The sequence below is a fragment of the Hyperoodon ampullatus genome, assembly GCF_949752795.1.
Source record: "Hyperoodon ampullatus genome assembly, chromosome: 3".
Lineage (NCBI taxonomy): Eukaryota > Metazoa > Chordata > Mammalia > Artiodactyla > Ziphiidae > Hyperoodon > Hyperoodon ampullatus.
In genome coordinates this window covers 49,723,173-49,737,872 of record NC_136916.1, presented here as the reverse complement: position 1 = coordinate 49,737,872, position 14,700 = coordinate 49,723,173, and the positions used below count along the sequence as shown (strand labels likewise).

The following is a 14,700-nucleotide window of genomic DNA, read 5'->3' as shown; positions in this document are numbered from 1 at the left end:
GAAACAATCAGTTAAAGATCTATTGGCTGCCTTCTGTCTTGCATATGCTGTTAAATAAGATGGCATTTATCTTATTTCTGGGTTTTTTTTTTAATCATAACCTCGCATATCTCCATACAATTTGAAAATTAACCTTGGGCCGCACCTTTCCAGCCAAAGGTTGTGTGGGTAGAGACAGTGATGGAACAGCTTTTTCCAAAGGCACACCTGAATTATGCAGCAGGGAGTGGGAGTGAGTATTGGAATTACATGGAGAAGTGGCCCAACCCAGTCGATGACCTGTGCTGTCAGGGAAGTAGCTGAGGTCTCTGCAGACCCAAGCAGGTCGGAAAAACATATTTGTTTCCTTTAAATTCCAAATCAAATTCTCGTCTCCATTCTGATTTAAGTAAATTTGTAGCTAGATAAGAAGCTACGTTATTCATTTCAAACCAAACTTTATTTTTCAGGAGTCCGCCCAAATAATACTGCCCGCGAGAGCCCTACTGGGATCCCTCTTCCAATCTGAGTCATGGATTCAGAATTGGCCTAGAATACTCCAAAAGAGGTTTTTTTCTTTGAATGTCTCCTTGCCAGAGTTTATGTAGACTACTTAGTGAAAATCAAGACTTTACAAGATGTCTTTTCACATAGCAGACTATTAACAGTAAAAAAATGTTGGTTCCTGACCTTCCCAGGTGGCAGACTGGTTAAGAATCGCCTGCCATTGCAGGGTACATGGGTTCGAGCCCTGGTCCAGGAAGATCCCACAGGCCGCGGAGCAACTAAGCCCGTGTGCCACAACTACTGAGCCTGCGCTCTAGAGCCCGTGAGCCACAACTACTGAAGCCTGTGCACCTAGAGCCCATGCTCTGCAATAAGAGAAGCCCCTGCTCGCTGCAACTAGAGAAAACCCACATGCAGCAACGAAGACCCAACACAGCCAAACATGAATAAATAAATTTTTTAAAATGTTGGTTCCTATAGGAGCTCTTATGCAACCCAAACTAGATTTATTTATTGGGGAACAAAGTTGGGTTGGTGATTCCTTTGGCTTGGGTCCTCTGGCAGCTCTTTATTCTCTGAGTGCAGTGATTGGTTTATCTAGGACAGGTGACATTCACAGCAGTCCCTTTACAACTAAGGAAGGAGCACCATCCTCCATGGAAAGATCCTATTTGGGGATGGATGTAGGCATAGACATCTACTTCTGAAATGAATATGGTCGTAGCAGTGCTGTACTTCTTGAATGTTGAAGACTTCTCTATGCCTAAGTCTCCTCCCAGTAAAATAGGATTAAAATAGTAACAGGATTGTCATTAGGAGCTTAGATTAGTGCCATGTATACACGTATGTGTTCGATCAGTGTTTTTATCATCAACGCTTACTGAGTCTTGGCTGTAACACTATGGACACTTCTGATCTGCTTAATAATTCTAACAATAAATTTATCTGTTCTAAATTTTACCTCAAAAAAAATAAGCCACTAATGTGTGGTTGGCCTCATCTGACTTTGGCACTTGGAACTACGTTTGCTCTTGGCCCTTCTTCTGTGACTCTGTAGTGATTTTCAGTTATGATTCACTGTCTCATCTGCATTTTCTCTTAGTGCCATGGCCTGACCCCAGAGCAGTGCTGGGTGTATCTGGATGTGCAGTGAAAATGGACCCCATCTTGTCTACTACTGTTTCATGTTCAGCCCTCTCAATTCTGAAGATCTTTCTGTTCAGTGAAAAAGCAAGCAAAATTGCAACCCAGTCATTCCCCATTCTCACCTTCATGTATAAATATTAATTTTTAAATATTATATGATCCATTCCACACTTGGCTCATTTATGTTCAATAATAATACCAGCACTGCTTCTCAGAGATGTTAACATGACAGAATGAGCATCCTGATGTGTATGAATTAGGACATTGCCTCCACTACATATCAAACATTGTGCTGAGCATTTTATACTGTTTCATTTAATTCTCATAACAAGCCTATCAAGTAGGTCCTATTTACCCCATCTCCCAATAACCACCGCTTAGAGATGTGACTCAAGGTCAGAGTAGAATAGAACTGGGTGTGGGGAGCTAGGCAATCTGACCAGATTCCCTGTGCTGCTCTATTTGACACTCAGGTCCTAATATATGAATATATAAATGTACCCTTGGAGGAGGAAATCTCATAGCTTTACATTCTTTCTTTTTTTAAAAATTTATTTATTTTTGGCTGTGTTGGGTCTTCGTTGCTGCGCATGGGTTTTCTCTAGTTGGGCCGAGTGGGGGCCACCCTTTGTTGCAGTGCACGTGCTTCTCATTGCGGTGGCTTCTCTTGTTGCGGAGCATGGGCTCTAGGCAGGGAGTTTTATCTCTTCTGTCCATTTTGTTCACTGCTGTATCTCTGCATCTGTAACAATGCCTGGCGTGTTGTAGACATCCAGTTCAAACTAGTTGATTGTTGAATGATAAAAGGAAATATTTTGTATGTTATAATAACACTTCATTTTAGGGGCATATGTAACACATTGTCTTCTGCGGGGCCTTCTGGTATTTCCCACACAGAAATAAAACCTTCTTCCCTAAACCTGATCTATATGGGTTTGTAATTTTCTGCTCTGAATACCACTTATGGAAACAACTCAGTTCTCCAGAGCTTCTAAAGAGCAGGACTGGGGCTTCCCTGGTGGCGCAGTGGTTAAGAATCCGCCTGCCAATGCAGGGGACATGGGTTTGATCCCTGGTCCAGGAAGATCCCACATGCCCCGGAGCAATGAAGCCCGTGCACTGAGCCTGTGCTCTAGAGCCTGCGAGCCACAGCTACTGAGCTCACGTGCCACAACTACTGAAGCCCATGTGCCTAGAGCCTGTGCTCTGCAGCAAGAGAAGCCACTGCAATGAGAAGCCCACACAGTGCAGCGAAGAGTAGCCCCCGTTCGCCGCAACTAGAGAAAGCCCGTGTGTAGCAACAAAGACCCAACGCAGCCAAAAATAAATTAAAAGAAAAAAAAAAAGAGCAGGACTGTTCAATTCATCTTATATCCCTCTACTTGTTAAACAGGTAAATTAATATGTTTTTAGTGTACCTAAGAGACATGAAATTTCCAAGGAAAAAGTATTTGCTCTTTTTACTCCTTGGTCATTTGTTTTGTTTTTTTCCTAGCTGTGCATGTCACCAGTCTTGAAAGAATGTGCTTCAATTCACTTAAAATAACTATTTCTTTTAGTAACACTTTGGTAATTAAGTTCATTACTCTTCCTAAAGAACAAAACCTGAGCTAGTTGGTAATTGCTTTTGTCTTTATTCGTAATCTTCTAGAAGACAAACGTGAGCTTTTCGTTGGGACAATCATGAATTCTTGATAACATCTGGTTGCTTAATTCAAAAAATGTGTAGCTATGAAGATTAATGATAAACCTTAACTGGATTTAAACTCAGACATATATAGGATCTGTATTAATCTCAGTCAACCCTTTCAAGCAGATGCCATATTTTGGGGAAAAGGAAATTGAAATGTACCAAGGAGCGGTAAGTTACATGCCACATAAATTACTGTAGTGTTTTGGGGCTTTTATGATGCATGGGCAGTTGAAGTTTGCAATACATTTGCATTTTCTTATTATGAATTATTTATTGGGGAAATGCAAGTAGGTGACATTGTTTGATTTTTAATAATGTGCTGCTCTTTAGAGTACAGCTCAAAAAAGCATAGGAGTATTATTATTGGAACATTATATACAAAATTAGTTAAACAAGATGTAGGACTTACAGCTTCAGGCATCTTCCTCCTTCCACATATGTCACAAAATTCTAAGGACTGAAAAAAAACACTACTCGGTAAAAAACATAAATAGGGCAACGGGAACTTTTCTCCGCAAATCACTTAAGCTGTGGCTATGAGTGGAACGTGAAAAATGAATCTTTTATTACTTCATTTATTAATGTGACCCTGATCTCTATTCAGACCCAGCTCCATAGCCATTTCAGTTGTGTGATAAAAATGGAATCCATAATCCTAATTAATATATTTCATCCCATGGCTTATCACTTCCCCAGGCCTCCCCATCTCTGCATCTTTTTCCTTCCCTCTTTCCTTTACAGCAGAAGCACAAGAGCGTTCATTAATCCTGACCCCTGGAAAACAAACAAAAGGGAGCCCACACAAATTCATCAGTTGAAGTGGAAGGCAATTTACCCAGAGCAAGAGCCCACCCCATTGTTGCCAGATGAATGGTGCTGGTAGCTGGAGCCGAAGGAGGCTGCCACGCGAAAGACCTTTGATAATGCTGCCTTTATGGAAGCCCAGCACAAGGGAAACACTGTCAGTAGAGGCTGGGCTCTGCCCTGGCGTCCTGATCAGCAGGGCCCCGGGGCAGCAGGCACGGAGCTGGCTTGGCGTCCTCAATGACAGCCAAAGCGGGGTGGGTGGAAGTGCTGTGTATTCGTGTTGTTTCTTCCCATTTCTCTGAAAAATATTGCTACATGAGTCCCTTTCAGACCATTCATCTTTTGAAGAGTTCTCTTTAAAGAAATGCCCTAGAATTTTTAAAAATATATTTATTTTTAACTGCTAGTGGTAACAGAATGTTGTAAAATTGGTATTTACTTAGTGCCAGGTACTATGTCACACTTGCAACAATAATAAATCAGCCCTGTATGCTGGCTATGGATTACTCTTCATCCCCATTTCACAGATGAGGAAACTGGAGCTCAGAGAGGTAAAGTACTTGAATATATTGAGTGTTGAAGCTGGGAGTTGAAGTCAGGTCTCAGTGACTTTCAAGGGTAAGGGAAGATCAGGTAGAGGAAATGCTTACCCTATAATTCTCATCGGTAGCTGAGAATTACCATGAGTCCATAGATGGGAAACCAATTTGAAAACTAAAAAGTGACATGCAGAGGTCAAGTATAACTAGCTAAGTGACTTTGAAGCCTTATTGAGCAATGACTTGCCCACTCCTTTCCCTCCACTGCTCACAGCTTTCTCTCCACTCCATTTCCTTCCTTTTTCCATCCTGTTTTTTTTTTTTTTTTTTTTCTGGCCACATGGCACAGCATGAAGAATCTTAGTTCCCCAACCAGGGATTGAACCCGTGCCCACTGCAGTGGAAGCTTGGAGTCTTAGCCACTGGACCACCAGAGAAGTCCCTCATCCTCTTTTCTTTTCCTGTTTCCCTGTTTTCAAAGAGTTATTAAAGATAATAATATGAGCAGTTTGCGCTGGAAGAAGACAATTTAAGACTCTTATCCTGCAGTCCAATCTACGCATCCCTTCTCACTATGAGGTGAAGGCAGGAATGACATTATTTTTGTCCCTGTATAGAATTATTCAGTCCATCAGTCCCAGGAATAAGCTAGACCCTCATGAGCAGTTTCCTTTCTGAGCCCCCTGCTCACATGTGGGGAGCCATGGGCACTGGAAACACCAGTGCTTACCATTTGTGCAGGTATCGAGCAATCTCTCACCCCTTGTCACTCCACTCTGATCCGCTAGAGCTTGCAGTGAGTAGCAATTTCTGGGCCAGGCCCCTTACACTGTAGTAACTTGTTGTGTAACAAGGCTCAAAGCTGGATTAAGTAAATTCTGCTTTACCTCTGCGTTTTACTTACCTTTTCTAATTACTTTCCCATCCTTCATCTCAGTTACCTTGTGAGATGTGTACCATGGACATTATTATCCCCGCTCTAGAGATGTGAACCAGAGAAGGGAAAGACAGAGTCTAAATGTCTTCTCCCTCTGGATTTGTCTTTCTTTTCACTCTTTTATGGTAGATGGTCTTAAATTTAAGGCGTGTTCTTTCTCCAGCTTTCCACCATATGAAGTATTATTCTTTTTAGTGATTTTTGAGGAAGTAGTGGAAGTGGTGCCAAGAAACTGAAGAAAGCAGGGCTGCAGTCATCCTGACGCAGTGAATTTACTGGTGGATTTATATTTGTGCATAGCTAAGATATCCCATGAGACTGAAGCACAAACCCGCTATCTTGGCATGGTAGGATTTTTTGTTTTTCCATATTGAGATGGGACAAACTGGTCAAATCTGTTTATCGCTTTAAAGAACCACACCTCCTGCCTTCTTCTAATGGAAAGTTTTTAAGTTTTTTCCTTATTTTCATATAGTCTCACTTAATTTCCTGTGGGGTCCCAGGATCTTCAACTTGCCTCTTAGAAAAAAAAAAAACTATGTAGAAATTCTGAATTAGTACAAGTCAGATCCAGGTTTTTAGTAAGCCCTCTTAAGACCTGTTGCCCAAATGTCTTCAGAAACACTTAGAAATGGAATGTGGTCTACAGAGGTGTGCTGGGTGGAAGGGTGTGGTATCGGAGTGTCTGAAGACATTGATAGTTATGTCTGAAGGCTGAATCACACATAGGCCTACAGAAAAGTCCTTCCAAATTCCATCTTCATTGTTTTAGGTGTACCTCCTCATGACCTTAGCAAGTTTATGATTCTTGTATTATGCAACCTTTAAGACTGGAACTATAACAGTGGGGTATTCATTTCCAAGGCCAAGAAAAGAAAGGTAATGTGTTGCTCTAACTGACCATGGTTTTGTTTGTTTTGTTTTTCTTTTCCAGGCACAGTATGAAAACCCACCACATATCTATGCTCTTGCAGATAATATGTACAGAAACATGATAATTGACAGAGAGAACCAGTGTGTCATCATCAGGTATGGAAAAGAGCCTTCTTAGGTCCAGGGAACATGAGACCATGCTGTAGTTAGGATTCTGTCAAGGAGCAATGCTTTTGCAGTAGTTGCTCATTCCAGAGGCTGGTTAATGTATCTGAGTAGCAAGCAGCCTGTTAGCTTTGCCTTGGTTTGTTTTATAACTCCAATTCATAAAAGGTTTGAGCTTCTGTGAGGTTGCTTTTTATACCCCTGTCACTTAAGGCATTAAGGCCTTAGGGCACATGGTTCTGGCTGGATCTTTCTCTGATTGTCATCAGGCCTTGAAATAAAATCATAAGACGCCTCCCCTCCCATTTGATTGTATTGTGGCTTTACTCTGAATTGGAGATCCTTTATGTTACAAGTATAGTAAGCATGTGTCACTATTTTGTCAGCTGGAGTCTTTTTCTCTAGGTCCTTCTTTTTCCTTCATTTAATATTGGGTTGGCCAGAAAGTTCGTTTGGGTTTTTCCATAACACAGAAAATCCTGAATGAACTTTTTGGCCAGTCCAATAGTTCGAGTTTGAACACTTTTGGTTTTTTATCATTTGCTTTTAATTTTCTGAGAGCATTACTGGTCAATGCCAGCATTAGATGTCTGTAACTGCATTTCACAATCCTTGTACCCTGACCTAGCTCTGAGTCTTTGCTGGATTCAAGTGCTTTTACAATTTTGTTTACCATTACGAACATTTTCAAACATACAGAAAATGTAAGCATCTGTATTTCCATCACTTAGAACTTGACAGTTTTTAACATTTTGTCATATTTGTGTTCATCTTCTTTAGTTACTTAATTTTTTAGTCCTCCATTTTTCAAAAATGAAAATTAAAGAAAAACAGTTTATGGATATTTACAAACACGAAATTAGAAAGAGAATTATAAGCACCTGTGTATCTATCATCCAGCTTGTACAACTATTAATAGTGTACAATATAATAATATAGTGGCGAATCCTGTTTCACCTAGTCCTCCCACCCTGCCCCACTTGATTATTTAAAGCAAATCCTAGGGAGAATATCATTTCATTTGTCAATAATTTAGTGTGTACCTCGAAAATATCATTCTTATCACACCTGAAAAAAAAGAATAATTCTTTCAATGTCATCTAATATTATCAGTGTTCCACTTCCATGACTGTCTTATAAATTTTTTTCTACAGTTGATTCATTTTTATTTAGGTTCCAAAGGCTCACACTTTGTCCTGGTTGTGTGTCTCTCAAGTCTGTCGTTAACACTTCTCTCTTGTTCTTTTTGTTTTCTTAGTATTTATTTGTTAAAGAAAAAGGTTTGTCCTGCAGAATTTTCTGTAGTCTGGTGTTAGCTAATTGTATACCGTGACTTTGCACTGTCCTCTCTATTCCTGTTAATTGACAGATCTAACAGCTTGATCAGGTTCAGATTCAATTATTTGGAAAAAAAAATGCTCCATCATTGATGCTGTGCACTTAATGCCTGTTGGTCTGTCTTTGTGTGATGTTCAGATTTCCAGTGGGTCAATCCATTATAAATTCTCATTTCACAATCATCATTTAATTGATGGTTGAAAAAGAATCATTTTCTATTTCTATTATTCCTTCTACATTAATTTATTAGTTGGAATTTTTATTTGTTTACCATAAAATACAATCTATATGGGAAAATTAGATTAAAAAGCTTGATTTGTTGTCTTTATTTACTAATTTTTTCAAGCAATGAGTTGATGCCCTAGCAGCAAAGTAAAATGTTTTTGTTTTCAATATCATTCTACACTGGTAGATTTTAATTACCTTACCTGTTGAACAACATTGCAGTTTTCGTTTAGGCTCAAATAGTCCCTACCTTTGGCCGGTGAGAGCCCTTTGTATTGGCTTCTTTCTCCCTTTGACATGACTCCAGTAGTCTTTGATAGTTTCCTTATTTAAGATGTTCCAGGCTCGAGCCGAGGAATGGGGCAGGGCAGCCAGGAGGGAGTAAGAGAGCCTGAATGGAGGCCGGGTCAAAGGTCAGGTCCTTTTCCTGGCTGCCGTGGCAAGGATCCCTACCTGAACACTGCAAGTGACTTTTACCCTGGGATTCAGAAATGTCTTCAGGACTGAGACTGGACCTGCTAAAGCTGTCTCAGGGCATTGATGAAGTGTGTTGTTCAAAGGAGGTTTGCAGTTCGGAAATGTGCCCAAACAAAAGTAAATAAATGAAGCTTTAGATAAGGAATTGATGAAATAAATCTACAAAGAAGCCTTATTAAACCCTTTCATATCTTATATATGGAATATACAAGATTTATAAAGAAATATGTTCCTATAAAGTAGGGATAAGGAAATCAGGCTAAAAACCACATAACTCCATTTATAGGTACAGCTGGTACCTGTATGTGATTGTGATAGGAATGGGCAATGCAGATATGTTAATGGATTTTAAATTATCTAAAAATATCAGGTTCAAAATTTGTTCAAAAATCAAAAAACAAAATAAATAAAAGGTAAATAGTACAGTATAAAAAGTAGAGCAACAGGAGGACCTTCAAGATGGCAGAGGAGTAAGACGTGGAAATCACCTTCCTCCCCACAAATACATCAAAAATACATCTACATGTGGAACAACTCCTACAGAACACCTACTGAACGCCGGCAGAAGACCTCAGACTTCCCAAAAGCCGTGTGGCTAACAGGGTCTTGGTGCTCCAGCCGGGTGTCAGGCCTGAGCCTCTGAGGTGGGAGAGCCGAGTTCAGGACATCAGTCCTCCAGAGACCTCCTGGCCCCTCATAATATCAGTCGGCGAGAGCTCTCCCAGAGATCTCTGTCTCAATGCTAAGACCCAGCTCCACTCAACAACCAGCAAGCTCCAGTGCTGGACACCCCATGCCAAACAACTAGCAAGACAGGAACACAACACCACCCATTAGCAGAGAGGCTGCCTAAAATCATAATAATTTCACAGACGCCCCAAAATACACCACCAGATGTGGTCCTGCCCACCAGAAAGACAAGATCCAGCCTCATCTACCAGAACACAGGCACCAGTCCCCTCCACCAGGAAGCCTACACAACCCACTAAACCAACCTTACCCACTGGGAGAAGACACCAAAAACAAAGGGAACTATGAACCTGCAGCCTGTGAAAAGAAGACCCCAAACACAGTAAGTTAAGCAAAATGAGAAGACAGAGAAACACACAGCAGATGAAGGAGCAAGGCAAAAACCCACCAGACCAAACAAATGAAGAGGAAATAGGAGCGTACCTGAAAAAGAATTCAGAGTAATGATAGTAACAATGATCCAAAATCTTGGAAATAGAATGGACAAAACACAAGAAACATTTAAGAAGGACCTAGAACTAAAGAGCAAACAAACAATGATGAACAACACAATAAATGAAATTAAAAATTCTCTAGAAGGAAACAATAGCAGAATAACTGAGGCAGAAGAACAGATAAGTGACCTGGAAGATAAAATAGTGGAAATAACTACCACAGAGCAGAATAAAGAAAAAAGAATGAAAAGAATTGAGGACAGTATCAGAGACCTCTGGGACAACATTAAACGCACCAACATTCTAATTATAGGGGTCCCAGAAGAAGACGAGAAAAAGAAAGGGACTGAGAAAATATTTGAAGAGATTATAGTTGAAAGCTTCCCTAATATGGGAAAGGAAATAGTCAAGTCCAGGAAGTGCAGAGAGTCCCATACAGGATAAATCGAAGGAGAAACAAGCCAAGACACATAATAATCAAACTATCAAAAATTAAATACAAAGAAAAATATTAAAAGTAGCAAGGGAGAAGCAACAAATAACATACAAGGGAATCCCCATATGGTTAACAGCTGATTTCTCAGCAGAAACTCTGCAAGCCAGAGGGAGTGACAGGATATATTTAAAGTTATGAAAGGGAAAAAGCTACAACCAAGATTACTCTACCCAGCAAGGATCTCATTCAGATTCGTTGGAGAAATTAAAGCCTTTACAGACAAGCAAAAGCTGAGAGAGTTCAGCACCACCAAACCAGCTTTACAACAAATGCTAAAGGAACTTCTCTAGGCAGGAAACACAAGAGAAGGAAAAGACCTACAATAACAAACCCAAAACAATTAAGAAAATGGTAATAGGAACATACATATCGATAACTACCTTAAATGTAAATGGATTAAATGCTCCAACCAAAAGACCTAGACTGGTTGAATGGATACAAACACAAGTCCCATATATATGCTGTCTACAAGAGACCCACTTCAGACCTAGGGAAGCATACAGACTGAAAGTGAGGGGATGGAAAAAGATATTCCATGTAAATGGAAGTCAAAGGAAAGCTGGAGTAGCAATTTTCATATCATCAAAATAGACTTTAAAATAAAGACTATTACAAGAGACAAGGAAGGACACTACATAATGATCAAGGGATCAATCTAAGAAGAAGATATAACAATTGTAAATATTTATGCACCCAACATAAGAGCACCTCAGTACATAAGGCAAATGCTAACAGCCATAAAAGGGGAAATCAACAGTAACACAATCATAGTAGGGGACTTTAACACCCCACTTTCACCAATGGACAGATCATCCAAAATGAAAATAAATAAGAAAACACAAGCTTTAAATGACATTAAACAAGAGGGACTTCATTGATATTTGTAGGTCATTCCATCCAAAAACAACAGAATACACTTTCATCTCACATGCTCATGGAACATTCTCAAGGATAGATCATATCTTGGGTCACATATCAAGCCTTGGTAAATTTAAGAAAATTGAAATTATATCAAGTATCTTTTCCTACTACAACGCTATGCGACTAGATATCAATTACGGGGAAAAAACTGTAAATAATACAAACACATGGAAGCTAAACAGTACACTACTAAATAACCAAGAGATCACTGAGGAAATCAAAAAATACCTAGAAACAAATGACAATGAAAACATGACAACCCAAAACCTATGGGATTCAGCAAAAGTAGTTCTAAGAGGGAAGTTTATAGCAATACAGTCCTACCTCAAGAAACAAGAAACATCTCAAATAAACAACCTGACCTTACACCTAAAGCAATTAGAGAAATAAGAACAAAAAACCCCCCAAAGTTAGCAGAAGGAAAGAAATCATAAAGATCAGATCAGAAATAAATGGAAAAGAAATGAAGGAAACCATAGCAAAGATCAATAAAACTAAAAGCTGGTTCTTTGAGAAGATAAACAAAATTGATAAACCATTAGCCAGACTCATCAAGAAAAAAAGGGAAAAGACTCAATAGAATTAGAAATGAAAAAGGAGAAGTAACAACTGACACTGCAGAAATACAAAGGATCATGAGTGATTACTTACAAGCAACTATATGCCAATAAAATGGACAACCTGGAAGAAATGGATAAGTTCCTAGAAAAACACAACCTTCCAAGACTGAACCAGGAAGAAATAGCAACTATAAACAGACCAATCACAAGTAATGAAATTAAAACTGTGATTAAAAATCTTCCAACAAACAAAAGCCCAGGACCAGATGGTTTCACAGGCGAATTCTAACATTTAGAGAAGCGCTAACACCTACCCTTCTCAAACTCTTCCAAAATATAGCAGAGGGAGGAACACTCCCAAACTCATCCTACGAGGCCACCATCACCCTGATACCAAAACCAGACAAAGATGTCCCCCAAAAAGAAAACTACAGGTCATTGATAAACATAGATGCAGTATCACTGATAAACATAGATGCAAAATCCTCAACAAAATACTGGCAAACAGAATCCAACAGCACATTAAAAGGATCACACAACATGATCAAGTGGGGTTTATCCCAGGAATGCAAGGATTCTTCAATATATGCAAATCAATCAATGTGATATACCATATTAAGAAATTGAAGGATAAAAACCATATGATCTCAATAGATGCAGAGAAAGCTTTCGACAAAATTCAACACCGATTTATGATAAAAACCCTCCAGAAAGTAGGCGTAGAGCAGACTTACCTCAACATAATAAAGGACATATATGACAGATTCACAGCCAACATCATTCTCAATGGTGAAAAACGGAAACCATTTCCACAAAGATCAGGGGCAAGACAAGGTTGCCCACTCTCACCACTATTAATCAACATAGTTTTGGAAGTTTTAGCTACAGCAATCAGAGAAGAAAAATCAAAGGAATCCAAATCGGAAAAGAAGAAGTAAAAGTGTCACTGTTTGCAGATGACATGATACTATACATAGAGAATCCTAAAGATGCTACCAGAAAACTACTAGAACTAATCAGTGAATTTGGTAAAGTAGCAGGATAGAAAATTAATGCACAGAAATCTCTTGCATTCCTATACACTAATGATGAAAAATCTGAAAGAGAAATTAAGGAAACACTCCCATTTACCATTGCAACAAAAAGAATAAATACTTAGGAATAAACTTACCTAAGGAGACAAAAGACCTGCATGCAGAAAACTATAAGACACTGATGAAAGAAATTAAAGACGATACAGACAGATGGAGAGATATACCATGTTCTTGGATTGGAAGGCTCAACATTGTGAAAATGACTGTACTACCTAAAGCAGTCTACAGATTCAATACAATCCCTGTTAAACCACCAATGGTATTTTTCACAGAACTAGAACAAAAAATTTCACAATCTGTATGGAAACACAAAAGATCCCAAATAGTCAAAGCAATGTTGAGAAAAAAAAAAAACAGAGCTGAAGGAATCAGGCTCCCTGAGTTCAGAGTATACTACAAAGCTACAGTAATCAAGACAGTATGGTACTGGCACAAAAACAGAAATATAGATCAGCCCAGAGATAAATCTACACACATATGGTCACCTTATCTTTAATAAAGTAGGCAAGAATATACAGTGGAGGAAAGACAGGCTCTTCAGTTAAGTGGTGCTAGGAAAACTGGGCAGCTACATGTAAAATAATGAAATTAGAACACTCCCTAACACCATACTCAAAAATAAACTCAAAATGGATTAAAGACCTAAATGTAAGGCCAGACACTATAAATCTCTTAGAGGAAAACATAGGCAGAACAGTCTAACATAAATCAAAGCAAGATCCTTTTTGACCCAAGTCCTATTGAAATGGAAATAAAACCAAAAATAAATAAATGGGACCTAGTGAAACTTAAAAGCTTTACACAGCAAAAGAAACCATAAGCAAGATGAAAAGACAACTCTCAGAATTGGGGAAAATATTTGCAAACAAAGCAACTGACAAAGGATTAATCTCCAAAATATGCAAGCAGCTCATGCAGCTCAGTATGAAAAAAACAACCCAATCAAAAAATGGGCAGAAGACCTAAACAGACATTTCTCCAAAGAAGATATACAGATTGACAACAAACACATGAAAGGATGCTCAACATCACTAACCATTAGAGAAATGCAGATCAGAACTACAATGAAGTATCACCTCACAGCAGTCAGAATGGCCATCATCAAAAAATTTACAAACAATAAATGCTGGAGAGGGTGTGGAGAAAAGGGTACCCTCCTGCACTGTTGGGGGGAATGTAATTTATACAGCCACTATGGAGAACAGTATGGAGGTTCCTTAAAAAGCTAAAAGTAGAACTACCACATGACCCAGCAATCCCACTCCTGGGCATATACCCTGAGAAAACCATAATTCAAAAAGAATCATGTACCACAATGTTCATTGCAGCTCTGTTTACAATAGCCAGGACATGGAAGCAACTTAAGTGTCCATCAACAGATGAATGGATAAAGAAGATGTGGCACATGTATACAATGGAATATTACTCAGCCATCAAAAGAAACGAAATTGAGTTATTTGTAGTCAGGTGGATGGACCTAGAGGCTGTCATACAGAGTGAAGTAAGTCAGAAAGGGAAAAACAAATACTGTATGTTAACACATACATATGGAATCTAAAAAAATAAAATAAAATGGTTCTGAAGATCCTAGGGGCAGGAGAGGAATAAAGGCACACGTAGAGAATGGACTTAAGGACACGGGGAGGGGGAAAGGTAAGCTGGGACGAAGTGAGAGAGTGGCTGGGACGAAGTGAGAGATTGGCATGGACATATATACACTACCAAATGTAAAATAGATAGCTAGTGGGAAGCAGCCGCA

At 39.2% G+C, this 14,700-nt stretch overlaps 1 protein-coding gene across 1 annotated transcript in view; it reads left to right on the top strand.

Annotated features, from left to right (window-relative positions):
- The window catches only part of MYO1E (myosin IE), a gene marked incomplete at its 5' end in the record, with an annotated part of 121,888 nt that overhangs the window by 9,177 nt on the left and 98,011 nt on the right, over nt 1-14,700 (top strand). The window contains 2 exons of the mRNA XM_079699078.1: nt 3,404-3,493; nt 6,543-6,637. Coding sequence (XP_079555204.1) covers nt 3,404-3,493; nt 6,543-6,637 — 185 coding nt within the window. The remainder of the gene's footprint in view (nt 1-3,403; nt 3,494-6,542; nt 6,638-14,700) is intronic.